Genomic DNA, 16,077 nt, shown 5'->3' with positions numbered 1-16,077 from the left:
TACTGTACATAACTCATTGAGTGCCATTGGCGTGTTTCACGTGTTTTACCGCTATGGCGCAACGTGCCAATGACGTGTTTGACATGTTTTTGAAAAAAATGTGGGAAAACATTGTTCAGAACCCAAGATATCATTATCTGAAAATTTGCAGCTCCATCCACTCCTTGTTTAACTTATAACTGAAAAAGGCTGTATCTCGCTTCCTAAGCACTTTTTTTTTACTTTGAAAAAATCTCACTCGGTGAGTTAAAGAGGTGGTGCCATGGTTTTGCACTTTTTCTGTTTTTCATGTGTCTATGAGGTTGATAGAACTTCATTAAGCCCCCTGGTGGTGTTTTGTATGGTGTTTTATGTCTTCTCTGACTATTTTGAGTTTCTACCTGGAGGCTGAAACCTTGAGGGTCAAACGTGCCAATAGAAAAACAGCCCTTTAGTGACATAGTAAAATTATACCCTCCCCCTCATTATCATAACACAACAGTGGGCATGAGGAGGAGGAGGGACTAGGACAGGTGGGTGGTGCTAAGGTGGTGGAGGAGGTGCTAAGGTGAGAACCAGGTATACTTATTGAACTGGAGGCATGTCCACATAAAACATAATTTTAACAATTTCTGTACACTTTTTTGAAAAGAATCTTCCTCCTAGTTTAACCATAATACCTGATGATTGATTGATTGATGACTGAGTATTTCCAATTGTCTATACTTTTACTTCTACTCCAGTACATCTCAGAGGAAAATATTGTACTTTTACACCACTACAATTATTTGAAAACTTTAGTTATTTTGCAGATATGAATATATTACATTATAAAATATACTTTAACCACTTTAGGCCTAGAATCTGTATCGGCATATGCGTTTACGGTAAGCCATTTCATCTCATCATCTTCAAATCCCTCCCTCAGGCTCATGGTCGTAACCTCCTCTCCATTGACTTTGACCGCAACACGCGCACAGAGAAGATCTACGACGACCACCGCAAGTTCACGCTGCGCATCATGTACGACGCCCAGGGCCGCCCGGCCATGTGGCTCCCCAGCAGCAGCCTGGCTGTGGTCAACGTCTCCTACTCCTCCACCGGACAGCTGGTGGGCCTGCAGAGAGGCAGCATGAGCGAGAGGACCGAGTTTGACCCGCAGGGACGCATCTTGTCCCGGTCCTTTGTGGACGGCAAGGTCTGGAGCTACAGCTACCTGGACAAAGTAAGTTATGCCTTCGTCGTTAAGCTTGTCATCGGAAGGATCAAAAGCCACCGGGGGATACCGAGAGAATAGAGAGGGAGAATATCAATTTGGACCTATAATTAATATCAGTGCTTCTTAAATGTGGGTATGTATACCCTAAGGGTACACGTACGTGCAAGAAAGTAGAAAATGAAAGAAGGAACACGCAGGAAAGTAGAAAATGAAAGAAGGAATACGCAGGAAAGTAGAAAATTAAAGTAGAAATTAGAAAATGTTACTATTTTACTATTATTTTGATAGACCATTGACAAACGTGTTAACCTGCTGATCTGTAAACTGTAAATCCAAATAAAATACTTATCTGCACATTATTTTTATGTAATGACATAAAAACTGGACTGAAATGGCCACAGTTTAAAATAAATCTGCATTTATTTTAAACTGTGGCGGCATTAATTCCAACTCTTACTGTACACTCCATTTCTTTGTAATGTTATTCTTCAGAAGGTGGGTTATCATTCATTCATAGCATTTTAGCTATGGTTTAATCATGCAATTTTCTAAGAAAAAGGTAAAGGGGGTACCTTTACTCGAGAGCAAAATGAAAATATTATTACTTCTTGCAAGAAGTAGTAATAATACCTCTACAGGAGGAAAGTCATCAATGTCTACAGACTCCTAAAAGGCCAGAAGGAATTGTTGGTATTAAATGTACCTCTGTATGTCATTCCAGTCCATGGTGCTGCTCCTACAAAGTCAGAGGCAGTACATCTTTGAGTTTGATGCCTCGGGCCGCGTCACAGCTGTCACCATGCCCAGCGTGGCACGCCACACCATGTTCACCCACGTGTCGGTGGGTTACATCCGCAACACCTACAACCCCCCGGAGAGCAACGCCTCCATCATCCACGACTTCAGTGAGGACGGCAGGCCGCAAGCCACGTACTTCCTGGGCACCGGCCGGCGCGTCCTCTACAAGTACGGCAAGCTGGCCAAGCTGGCTGAGATCGTGTACGACAGCACTGCCGTCAGCTTCGGCTACGACGAGACGGCCGGCGTGCTGAAGATGGTGAACCTGCAGAGCGGGGGATTCTCATGCACCATCCGCTACCGCAAGATGGGCCCGCTCATCGACAAGCAGATCTACCGCTTCAGTGAGGAGGGCATGGTCAACGCCAGGTTCGACTACACCTACCACGACAACAGCTTTCGCATCGCCAGCATGAAGCCGGTTATCAGCGAGACGCCACTGCCCGTCGACCTCTACCGCTATGATGAGATCTCTGGCAAGGTGCGTCACTGATCTAGGGATGAGGTCACTGATCTAGGGATGATGTCACTGATCTTGGGATGATGTCACTGATCTAGGGTACAATCTACTCCGTCTTTCATAGTGCTGAAATCTACAGTATGACAGGTGTACACAATGGAAATGCAATATGAATTCCAGTTAGGAAAAGTATAAATTTCCTTTTGCAAATTAATAATAATGACAATAATAACTAGAAAATGTGCTCCTCGGAGCACAGGTCTCCACCAGTACTGTTCCTGATTAATCCTGTCTTACCTATTTATATTACATATTGTCACGTGTCACTTGACCAATGTTAGCTTGGCTGATGGAAGCTCACTTCAAAAAATATAAATGATTTTTTGAAGTGATACACCTATTTATAGATTTGTATTTCGTCATGCGTCTCGCTAGCCAATCAAAAGCATTGGTGACAACATATTGTCACGTGTCACGTGAAGCTTGACCAATGTTAGCTTGGCTGAGACGGACGGACACACGGAAGGACAAGAACGAAAACATACTCTCCACCTCTGGCGGAGACAATAACATTACATATTAATATCTTATATTTGTTATTATTATTACTCTCCGCAGGAGAGTATTGTTTTCACTTTCTAAATATGACACACCGATTGGTCAAGCCTCACGTGACAGGCGACAATACGGTGAAATACTGTATAAATACATGGCATCACTTTGACAGCGGCTTTGCCGCTGTCAAAGTGAGGTAAGACAGGAACCATCACGAAATGGCTGCATGGCTGATACATAATTGGCAGATAGGACAGATAGGACACTTATATAGACAGGAGGGATATGACACTTACACAGACGGATAGGACACTTACAGTACACAGACAGGACGGATAGGACACTTATACAGACAGGACGGATAGGACACTTATACAGACAGGACGGATAGGACACTTATACAGACAGGACGGATAGAACACTTACATAGACAGGAGGGATATGACACTTACACAGACAGGACGGATAGGACACTTACAGTATACAGACAGGACGGATAGGACACTTACAGTATACAGACAGGACGGATAGGACACTTACACAGACAGGAGGGATAGGACACTTATACAGACAAGACGGATAGGACACTTATACAGACAGGACGGATCGGACACTTATACAGACAGGATGGATAGGACAGTTAGAACATAAGAATTAGAACATTCCCAATATTCCCAACACAAGTCTGGTGAGGTAAGAGTGAGGTAAGACAGGAACAATCACGAAATGGTTGAGAAATGGCGGATACTGTAACAATTGGATAGGACACTTACACAGACAGGACGGATAGGACACTTACACAGACAGGACGGATAGGACACTTACATAGACAGGACGGATAGGACACTTACAGTATACAGACAGGAGGGATAGGACACTTATACAGACAGGACGGATAGGACACTTATACAGATAGAACATTCCCAACATTCCCAACAGCGGAGAGTTGTGCTCCGAGGAGCACTTTTTCTAGTTATTATTATTATTATTGTCTCCGCCAGGAGACTATGTTTTCGTTCTCGTCCTTCCGTGTGTCCACCAAGCTAACATTGGTCAAGCTTCACGTGACACGTGACAATATGTTGAAAGGGTGTGCTTTGATTGGCTAGCGAGACGCATGATGAAATAGAGCCCTATGAATAGGTGTGTCACTTCAAAAGATCATTTATATCTTTTGAAGTGAGGTAAGACAGGATTAATCAGGAACAGTACTGGCGGAGACCTGTGCTCCGAGGAGCACATTTTCTAGTTACTATTAATATTATTATTATTACTATCTATTATACAGCAACACTCATATACAGTTCAGTTAAACAAAGGTATTCAGTTTCTATGTGCTCTCTCCACCATAGAGACACACACACGCACACACACACACTGTACCAGTCTTTAGACAAAAACAATGACTCACCCTCTCTGTAACGTTCTCTATTTCTGCTGACAGGTGGAGCACTTTGGGAAGTTTGGGGTCATATATTACGACATCAATCAGATCATCACTACAGCCGTCATGACGCTGAGCAAACACTTTGATACCCATGGACGCATCAAGGAGGTGCAGTATGAGATCTTCCGGTCTCTGATGTACTGGATGACGGTTCAGTATGATAGCATGGGCCGTGTGGTGAAGAGAGAGCTGAAGATCGGGCCCTACGCCAACACCACCCAGTACCGCTACGAGTATGATGGAGATGGGCAGCTCAGTGGTGTCAAGGTACGCCTGTTTGTGCAAATATTTAGCATTTTGATGTTGTTTTGTTGTTGCACTTTGTTCTTTGATGTGATTATTAGAATGCTGCTTTATTAATCCCGAAAGGGAAATAGTTTGGTCATTTTGAGTTCCCATGGAAGAAAAAAATATTTAATACAAGAGGAAGAAAAGAATATTGAAATCATAACTCCTTAGCTAAGTAAGGATGTGCAATGTAAAACATTAAGGCAAGGCCCGGACCGCTGGCATAGCAGTCCAGGCACCTAGGCTACAATGTAGCCTGACAGGTGTTGCGGGTTCGAGTCCTGATCCCGACGGGCTTTGCTGCATGTCACTCCCCATCTCTCTCTTTCCATTTCCTGTCAGCCTACTGTCCTATCAATAATAAAAACATAAAAAGCCCCAAAATAAATCTTAAAAAAAACAAGACAAATAGAGTAAGAAACAAGAGTACATCTTCAAATATAGTTATAACGTGTAAACAGTAGCTGCTTTGAATGTTACTACTGTACATCAGCAATAATGCAATGTTTATACTGTTTCGTATAGTTAGTCAAGTCAAGTCACCTTTATTTATATAGCACATTTAAAAATATATTAATATATATCACAATAGCAAAACCTAATAAAATACAGCATAGTAAAAGAAACATAAAGCAATACCTCAAACAAAAACACCAAAGATAGGAGAGCATGAAAGTAATACAAAAAGAAAAAATACATTCAATATATTCAATGGCCATAGGTTAATTGTCCTCAGACTGAGCTGAAGGCAATGGAGAAGAGGTGGGTTTTTAGGGTGGATTTGAACCTTTCAATGGTGGAGCTGGACTTGTCCAGTATCCAGTGGGAGATTGTTCCAGAGTATGGGCGCAATAACAGAAAATGTCCGGTCACCTTTAGTTGTCAAGGACCATTTGGGAAGATGACCTAAGAAAAGTTAGTATATTTACATGCTGTTCCTTCTCATCCAGGTGAACGACTGGTCCACGTGGCGCTATAGCTACGACCTCAACGGCAACCTCCACCTTCTGAACCCGGGGAACAGTGCCCGCCTCATGCCTCTCCGCTACGACCTGCGAGACCGCATCACGCGCCTGGGAGACGTCCAGTACCGCCTGGACGAGGACGGCTTCCTCAGCCAGCGAGGCGCGGACGTCTTCGACTACAACTCCAAAGGCCAGCTGCTTCGGGCGTACAGTCGCGGGCCGGGCGGCTGGAGCGTCCAGTACCACTACGACGGGCTGGGCCGCAGGGTGTCCACCAGGAACAGCCTGGGACAGCACCTTCAGTTCTTCTACGCTGACCTCAACCACCCAGCCAGGGTCACACACATCTTCAACCACTCCAGCTCAGAGATCTCCTCACTCTACTATGACCTGCAGGTATGCATTCACATATTTCTAGTGTATAAGGTTTTAAGTGGTTAAAGAGAGCCATCATTTGGTTTGTGGAGCTCATTTGAAAAACCTGACAGTAACTTCTCTTTCCATCAATCATTATTCAGGTACTCACAACACATACTAAGATGAATGGCTTTGATTATACATTGTGTTGCTGTCAGGCAGCAAGGCACCTTGTATCTCCATATTTCAATTTCATGTTTTTTTTTTTTTATTAATACTAATATTACTATGTGAGCAGTTGTTTAAATACAATCAATAATGATGAAATAGACTGGTAAGAGTGAATGACTCCATGACATTATCTCTATGACGCTATCAGTACGATGGTATCTTTAAAACTATTATCTGTATGATTGTATCAGGGCCATCTGTTTGCTATGGAGGTGAGCAGTGGAGAGGAGTACTACATCGCTTCAGACAACACTGGGACTCCCCTCGCTGTGTTCAGCAGCAACGGACAGATGATCAAACAGGTAACAAACCTTGTCATAACTCATAATTCATAACAAGTCTTGAATCACAGATAAGCTGCCATCATTTGATTTATGTTTGTATTCGCAAGATAATTCCTGCATGTAAATAATGCATGTGTAATTGAAAATCTACAGATATTTAAATACGGTGTAGCTTATGAAGTTTTATTGGATAGCTTATGTAACAGATAATGGGATTTATGATCTAATCTAAGTAAACAGGAATAAATAATGCAAGTCATTCAAAATGAATGTGTGTGTGACGCAGGTTCAGTACACAGCCTACGGGGAGGTGTACCTGGACTCGAACCCAGAGTTCCAGTTGGTGGTGGGCTTCCACGGTGGTCTGTATGACCCGCTGACCAAGCTGGTCCACTTCACCCAGAGGGACTACGACGTGCTGGCCGGGCGCTGGACCTCACCGGACTACGCCATCTGGCCCAAGATCGGCAAAGACCCTGCACCCTTCAACCTGTACATGTTCAAGAACAACAACCCCCTCAGTGACATGCTGGACATCAAGAACTACGTCACAGGTTAGAGCAGTGGTCCTCAAACCTTTTCATGTCGAGGACCCCCAAATTGATATGTATTTGGCCATGGACCCCCATCTGAAAATATTTTGTGCCAGGGACCTGAATACAAGATTTGTGCTGTTAAATTTTTTCAAAAATATTTCAATATTACAGTTAAACTGATTTTCATTCTATATTTAACAAATCTTGCTGGGGACCCCCTGGAACCCGTTCAAGGACACTTGGGGGTCGCTGGCCGCAAATATTGCCCGAGCGGGCTCCCCAGGCCTCTATACTTGGTCTGGTGATTTTTTCCCTCTACGCTAATTCTATTTTCCGCAAATAGCGGCAACTGGACATTTGTGAGCTTGTAAATCATCTATTTTCGCCGAATGTTCGCTCCAGAATATGGACGCTATTACAATTGACAATTTAGGCATATAGCACATGCTCTAAACCACAGGTATTTACTAAGTACAAGAACATAGTAGATGCCATGAACCTTAGTCAACAAACAACAGGGTCAATGGTCAAGTAAATAGTGCAAAGAAAATTAAGTGCTACAAAGAAACTAGGATACCAGGTAAACATCAAAATCTATCATCTAAATACTTTTTAAACGGATAAAAAAATCACAAATCTTTTCCTCTGCACATAATGACCTCTTTTACGATGCTGATAAATGCCTCACAACATAATGTTTTATGATTACATTTTGGTGCTATTAAATGCATGTCTTTGTTGTTTACCTTAAATTTTATCTGATTTCCCTCTGATGTGCCACTGTAGATGTGAAGAGCTGGTTGGTAATGTTTGGCTTCCAACTCAGCAACATAATCCCAGGGTTCCCTCGCCACTCGCTGTACTTCGTTGAGCCTCCCTACGAGCTGCAGGCCAGCCAGCATTGTGAGAATGGGCAGGTATGTCGCTATCATCATCATCATCTATCTATTTATTCATTCATTAGAACCTCTGGAAAATGCTATGGTCTTGAGGTATAGACATACACTATGGAGACACAATTAACCACATCAACCCAAAGCCCTACTTTGGTTATGTCATTCAAAGCAAACATTCTCAAAAAATGGCCTAGGCTTAATTTATAGGTATGGTGAAAATAGAAGATCTACAAGCCCAACGTGTCATCAGCTATATCTGCCATACGACTGTGTCAGGTATAAGTAGTCTAATAGCAAAAAAAGAAGAATACATGGCTATATATCAATAAAAACAAATTCTAAAATAATTTGACAATGACAAAAAATAAGTAAATACATTAATTAAACAATAAGCATAAAAACAATAAAAAGCTAAAATAGCGTCCGTTACAATCAGTACAATTGGCAATTAAACATCAGAATATGACTGAATGTTATTAATGAGGTGAACTCATAGTGTTTTTGATGCATATTCCAAGGATTTGGAGCCAGTAACAGAAATCAGATATTCCCTTACTCCATGTCTGTGAACGATTACAATCGCTACAAACATACCAGCAAGAAAGCAGGGCTGAGAGAGAGAGGGCTGTCACAACTGAACCTCACAGCAATTATGCACTGTGATAAAGAATTGATTGATTGAAATTATTAGACATCATCAAAAGAATGAAAAACACAATAAAGCCAAAAGGCTTATTTCCATTGTGGTCCTTTATCTGGTTACAACATCGCTTTATCTACAGAATCCAGTCCACAGTGGAATCCAGGATTACGGCAGTTATTTGTTATTTTTTGAAGATAGTGTTAAATGTAATTACAGATGTGAAATTCCCTTCATGTTCACAAGAAAATAAATTCAGATCACCTTTTTGTTAAGTGATGTGATTGCATCAGTTAATCCATTAAGACCGGGAACGCATCTCTGTCATTTTAAGATTTATTTGGCTATCCAAAAATAGTAGATCTACAAGCTCATAGCGCAGCACTCGGTGCCGCGCTATGAGCTTGTAGATCTACTATTTTTGAATAGCCAAAGAAATCTAAAATGACAGAGATGCGTTCCCGGATTGAATGGGTTAACTGCTGTAAGTCCTCTCATTGTTGTTGTTTAAAACTTTTCATTCAAGATGAGCATGCCAAAATCTGTGCTCCAAGTAATGTCCAACAAATGCAGTATAAAATACATTACGTATGTTTATGTTATAAAGAAAATGGTTATAATACAAGTAAGGTACTACAAGTAGTAATATGTTATGTAGTAGTAGTAGAAGTAATAAACTTCCCTAGGTTATCGAGATAGTATATACGTAGTTTACTGTATGTTGCAGCCAAAAGAGCAAAATATACAGAATATAGAACAAATGGATGAATAAATTAGCAACCGAAGCTATACCAAATATACATTCATGCAGGAGAAAGACAATTAGATATTAGGTAGCAACCTAGTGTACATTTTCTGTATAGCACTACGTGACAGTTGTTGTTATTATTATTATCATAGTACATGAATCCACGAAATATTTTCTTTCTCTCTTGTAGCTTATTACAGGTGTGCAGCAAGCAGCAGAACGTCACAACCAAGCCTTCATGGCCCTTGAGGGGCGTCTCCTCAACAAGGAACGGCGTGGGCGCAGGGATAAGCCTGGCCACTGGTTTGGCACCAATACACCCATCATAGGCCGTGGGGTGATGCTGGCAGTGAAGGAGGCCCACGTGGTGGCCGGCGTGTCGGCCATAGCCAGCGACGACGGCCGCAAAGTGGCATTGGTGCTGAATGGCGCCCTCTATCTGGACGGCACACATTATACCCAGGACGGGAAGGACTATCACTTCTTTGTCAAAGTGGGCTCTGCCGACAGCGACCTGTTAGCCCTGGGACTCACTAATGGACGCAAAGCGCTGGAGAGTGGCATAAATGTGACGGTAAGCGGCCGGTCCAGGAGAGGAGCAACCGTGGAGTTTTCCGCTCCGTCGTTAGCGCTTAGCGTTCGGTATGGGCTCGCCCTGGATGTGGTGGATGAGGAGAAGGTGAGACTGTTGGAGCTGGCCCGGCAGAGGGCCTTGGCTGGGGCCTGGGGCAGGGAGCAGCAGAGGGCCAGGGATGGGAAGGAGGGCAGCCGTCTGTGGACAGAGGGAGAGAGACAACAGCTGCTAACGACAGGCAGGGTGCAGGGATATGACGGGTACTATGTCCTGCCTGTGGAGCAGTACCCAGAACTGGCTGATAGCAGCACCAACATCCAGTTCCTCAGACAGAATGAGATGGGAAAAAGGTAACAGCCCACCAGGGCTTTGTCCCCCCACAACCCCTCACTTTCACTCTCCAATAATCTTGGTTCTTTCCCCCAACCAGTCCCCCCCCCCCCCCCCCTAATCCTCTCCTAACCCGCGGAGAATTAACCAACAAACGGGGTTACTCACGGAACGCTGCAGGGACTTTTGAAAAGAAGAACTTATCAGAAGAAATATATATTATTGTTACTTTTACTGCCACAGGCAAAAAATTTAAAGTTTAGTCAAGTGTTTTTTTCTTTCTTTTATTTTTTTTTAAACGAACTTTGAACTACTGAAAAAGCACTGACGAACTTTGAAGAACAAATCTGTTGCTTAATGAATAAGAAGATTCCCCTTTTTAAAAAAGATATTGATAATTTCACCCATATTTTTTGGGTCACACTGACTGAGAGCGCCCCCGAAAGCTACGGAACATACACACAGTGGAGTCGTAGTCTGCCGGGGGCCGTGGTGACGGCTTGTCTTCACTAGAAACTGTAGGCAAAGGGACCAAAATGAAGGCGAGGTCACCAATCACAACTATGGGTCAAAGGAGGAAATGACAAACGGCAACAAGCAACGCAACATCGAACGGCTGTCCGACATACGAGTCATCTCCCTGTCTCAGGCCCCCCATCATCCACCACAAACAGAGCTGTCTTTGACTACTGAGACAGCGTATGTATCCAACCGAGCAACGCCCCAGACTACAGGCAATCCCTCAACAAATTCAACAGCTGTTAATGAACTCTAGAGAAAAAGATCAACTTGAAAAAATATATATACAGTTTAAAAAAAAATATGGCTATATTTGTGAACAGTGGTATCCTATCACACAGCATATTGTTTAATTTTGAAATGGGCAGAAAAATCATGCTACTACATTATGTGTCAGACTTCACAATACTTCAGGATGTTGCGTTAGATGCCGTAGTTTTGTACTTTTCAGTCGCCGTAGAAATTGTGAGACTTTCACCAAGGCACTTCTGTACAGAGGAGATCAGAGTAACACCCGTCACGGAGTCCAGAAAACATACTCAGTTAGTATCAAGAGCTATTTATTTTATTTTATCGTTTTTTTATTTTATTTATTTATTATTCTTAGTACTATATGACAATCATGAAGGAGTCACCAGTTGTATTCAAAATGAACATTAGCCGATGAGTTAATTTTCTTTTGTAAAAATATGTAAGAAATGTTCATTTTGCTTTTGTATTAATTTCAGTTCGCTGCCAGGGGCAAATAATAGTCACTCTCAAAAAGAATAATTTATGTAATGACGTGTTTTAAAAGCGGTTTATACTTTAAATAAAGTCTTTAAAACTGTGAAACCTGTTTTTTCGAACTATATCTTGATGTACAGTGTATAGACCAAACCTTTATGCAGCACAGTAGACTATTGTTCAGATTATCAAGTTTTATATTTCTAAGAGGAAGTGGCTTGTAATGTGCAAATTCTTTAGCTGGTCTTATTACTCTAGAGTTTTGTGACACTCTGCTATTCCATATCTACAATATCAAAATCCCCAGTTTGTTGTTTTTGGACTGTTTTTATTTTATTTATTTACGTTTTGTCAGTTTGGACGCAAAGATATTACTGTCCTAGATTCCAAGAGCAGTAGCAGTACTGGATCCCTCTCACTGTGAAGAGACTCGTGCTGGATGTCATGTACCAAATCAGTATTAACGAAGGATGATTCTTATACACTCGCTGAGAAACGAGACTCTTCTGAGAACCTTATCAATAAAAAGTACTTGTTTACGTCATCCATCTCACGTCTGGTTTTCCTCTGCCTGCTTTTCTATTTTCTTTGTGTTTGCATGTTGTCGCCTCTCATTCTTTTGTGTGTCAGTAGCACATTATAACTTCTGATGTCAAGTTCCAATCATTCATGTTTGCAGCATATCAAATAATTCCACTTCTTATCTCCACAGCATACTGTAGACAGGTGGTTCCCAAACCTTTTAGGTTGAGACCTAAAAGGGAAATTGGATGTCGCCCCGGGGCCCAAACTAGTGAAAATAGACGATCTACAAGCGCACAACGCGAGCTTACAGATCAGCTATTTTCACTGGCTTCTTAAGTTTTTTTCTTTCAGTTATTTTTTGGGATATTGCTGCCTTTATTGATAGTACACTGTACAGAGAAATAGGGAGTGACACTCAGCAATGGTCGTTGGGCTCTGGACTTGAACCCACAACTCGTTGTCAGGCATTCGAGCATGTATGGGGGTATGCTCCTTAAAGGGATATTTTCACTTGCAAACTTTAGGTCATTTTATCGTCTACTCAGGTTTTTGTGAGCACCTCAGACAGTTTTTAAGTTGCTTGATTCAGTATTTAGATATTTGATATTCATTTTATCAGACACTCCCCCTTCCTATACAAACCCATTGTAACTTCAAACACCATTTTAACCATAGAGAGAGAGAGTTGGCAGGAGCGCTACTGGTATCCCTCAAACCACCGGTGCTCATGAAAGGGAATACAATGAATGAGCAAAAAAGAACAGAATGTGCCAAAAGGGCACAAAAATCCAGGTCCAGGCACTCAGGTGGATTTGAAATTAAATAGCCTTTATTGGGCAATGGGCTTACAAAACATTAAAAAACACCTGGTGTTTTTTATCTCCGGCACCGTTGGCCCGGTCGCTCCGAAACTGTGCACACACACTCCCTGGATGCCAATTCAGAACCTCTGCCCCAATTTTTTCACATGAAAATACTAAATATCAACTCAAAAGCATTAGAAGACACCTGCTGAGGGCCCAACGATGCCTTGGTGCAATGGTGTGATGTGCTTGATCGGTTGCCTCTGCTACAGACAGTTTGCAGGTTTAAGTCCTGTTTCCATCAAGGTACTGGAGGACCACCGCACATATCCCCTGTTTCCTTAGAAGTAACGGTGGGCGGTTATGTTTGAAAGAACTCTGTCCAGTGGACTTTTTATGGAAATAAATGATTACATTTTGTGCCACCGACCCCATAAGTGAAAAATGATTCCAGATTTATTCGACAAGCTGCTTGTTAACTTGTCTTCTAACATCAAAGACAAGTGTCCCAATGGGGTTTTGAACCTAGGTTTAAAGTTTCACTGGCAGTTGCACTAACTTCAGTAGTTGGCTAAAGCACCAGGCCCACTAGGGAGCAGACATGCAGCTATTGGTCATTTATACCAAGCTCATGGAAGCAATGTCATTGGGCATCCAGGTGTCAATCAACTCTAGTCAACATAGCAGGTTCTGACAGGGGGTGGGCCTAAATAAAAGCAGGAAGGAAGACAGTCTGAGAGAGAGAGAGAAACAGGTGAAAACATAGATGTTTATACATTCAATAATCTTGTAGATAGGGATTAATATATCAGTGATCAGCATGTTTATGTGTTTGGAGCTGGGTTTTCACTCAGTATTTCTACCATAACCAGCTGACAATAATAACTACAAGATGGACTTGTGGCTGGTCAACTAACACACTAGCCTGGAGGAGAAGAGAGAGTGTGAGACTTTTCAACACGTTTCTGAGTGAGTATGGACGCTATCTGAGAACTGTAATGACATGGACATTTAGTTAAAGTATAGGACCTTTAGAGCCCAGAAGGCTCTGACAGACAGACATGTGGGGTACTGGGTTCTCCAGCACACAGACAGACAGACAGACAGACAGACAGACAGACAGTAAAAGTACGAAAGTATTGGTATCAAAATGTGTTTAAAGTACCAAAAGTAAAAGTACTAAAATGTTTGAAAATAGCAGATCTACAAGCTCAGGACGGGTTGTGAGCTTGGAGATCTGCTATTTTCAAGTAGCCTAGGTTTAAAATGGGCTAAAGTGGTTAATGTATGTTTTATAATGTAATCATTTATATCTGCAATGTAACTAGCAACTCAATTTTTTCAAATAATTGTAGTGGAGTAAAAGTACAATATTTGCCTCTGAGATGTAGTGGAGTAGAAGTAAAAGTATATATATATATATATATATATATATATATATATATATATATATATATATATATATATATATATATATATATATATATATATATATATATATTCAAGGATTCGCACAAATGTCATGATTTTTTCAAAAATATTTTGAATACAAGTATACAATAATGGTTAAAGTGGTGACACAGATGTGTTCCCGGTCTTAATGGATTAATGTTAGTTGTTAATCTCTTTGAACACAGTTGCACATTAGAGGTGCAATCTGAATCACTCACAAAGGGCCGTAGTTGACCCAACATACCACAGGTGGGCGCTAAACTACAATAACCTTCCCCACCACCCCACAAGCCCCAGTGTGACCGCTCTGGCTGCTCTGTCTATGGCTGTAGGATCTGATCATTATTCTACTGTTAAAAGAGCAACAGTGAAATTAATGGATTATAATTATCACTGTGTGCATCAGTTTGTGACCTATGTCCTTTGTGTTGGACCTCAGTGTGGATCCATTGTTGAGGGAGTGGATCAGGATCCTGATGCAGGGAACTCCACCTTCTATAGACCATGCACACCCTGGTTGAATGCTACCAGAGGGTAAGAATTTAACCCTAGCACCACAAGAATATATACCCTGACACCACCCTAACAGCACAAAAATATACCCTGACACCACCCTAACACTAGCCTGGCATTGGCCAGACTGATAACGTGGATTCACTCTCACGTTCCTCCCTGCATCAGTCTGGACTTCGGGAGCGAGTATGAGAAATCAGAAAATGATCGGGCCAATCAGTGACTGCGTTTCAACTGCTGTCCGTACAACAGTGAAAAGCATCAAAATCATTTTCTGATTTCTCCTACTCGCTCCCTATGGGCCGAAGTTCAGACTGATACCGGGGAGGAACGTTAGAGTGAAGATACTAGGTTCATTGTTTACCTGGTATCCTATAGTTTCAATGTACAGATAAAATTGTGTGGCAGATCAAACTTTCTCATAGATTTCACAGATAGCTTCATAGACTTGTTTGACAGCACTGTCATCAGTGTTGTGTTGCATTCATGTTAATGTATTAGTGTATTTTCAGACATTTAACCACTTAAACTCTCAATACTTACAAAACTTGACCTTTGACTCTGTACTGGGTTCTGTTCATTTTCCCCTCTACACCAAATCTCTGCGATGCATTGTGAGTATGTAGATCGGCTATTTTACGGCTAGTTTCCACCAGAATAGGGATGCTATAGGGTTCAAGTGGTTAACCCATTAAAACCGGGAAAGCACCTGTGTCAATTTAGATGTTGCTATGTAGCAGTAGGATGTTTTTTTTGTTTTTGGAAAAGATAAATAGAACATTTTCTGAAAACATAGGTTAGGATTTAGAAGGCATTTTTTAAAATCGTCCTCGGGTCTAAAAGGGTTCCTATCACACAAAGATTTGGTGGCCCCCCTGTAGTTACTCTGAGGACCCCTTTGGGTCCCAGACCCCCTGTTGAAGACAAATAGTTTAGCGTGTGCTTCTTTGAACACAGTTGTACATTAGAGGTGCAATCTGAATCACTCACAAAGGGCTAAACTATAATATCTTCCCCATCACCCCACGGGCCCCAGTGTGACCACTCTGGCTGCTCTGTCTATGACTGTAGGATCTGATCATCTACTGTTGTAAAAGAGCCCCAGTGAAATGAATGGATTATAAATATCACTGTGTGCATCGGTTTGTGACCTATGACCTTTGTGTTTGACCTCAGTGTGGATCCATTGTTGAGGGAGTCGATCAGGATCCTGATGCAGAGAACTCCACCTT

The 16,077-nt window shown here is 41.9% G+C and overlaps 1 protein-coding gene across 1 annotated transcript in view; it reads left to right on the top strand.

The window, feature by feature from the left end:
• The window catches only part of tenm2a (teneurin transmembrane protein 2a), a gene marked incomplete at both ends in the record, with an annotated part of 272,638 nt that extends 262,307 nt beyond the window's left edge, over positions 1-10,331 (top strand). The window contains 8 exons of the mRNA XM_084041921.1: positions 908-1,204; positions 1,920-2,477; positions 4,456-4,725; positions 5,697-6,107; positions 6,491-6,601; positions 6,870-7,137; positions 7,906-8,036; positions 9,594-10,331. Of these exons, the coding sequence (XP_083898047.1) occupies positions 908-1,204; positions 1,920-2,477; positions 4,456-4,725; positions 5,697-6,107; positions 6,491-6,601; positions 6,870-7,137; positions 7,906-8,036; positions 9,594-10,331 (2,784 nt within the window). The remainder of the gene's footprint in view (positions 1-907; positions 1,205-1,919; positions 2,478-4,455; positions 4,726-5,696; positions 6,108-6,490; positions 6,602-6,869; positions 7,138-7,905; positions 8,037-9,593) is intronic.
• Positions 10,332-16,077: the final 5,746 nt, after the last annotated feature.

This window comes from Gymnoscopelus microlampas (genome assembly GCF_963454915.1).
Source record: "Gymnoscopelus microlampas genome assembly, chromosome: 18".
Classification (NCBI taxonomy): Eukaryota; Metazoa; Chordata; class Actinopteri; order Myctophiformes; family Myctophidae; genus Gymnoscopelus; species Gymnoscopelus microlampas.
The sequence above is the reverse complement of the archived record's forward strand: the minus strand, read 5'-3'. Positions and strand labels throughout refer to the sequence as shown.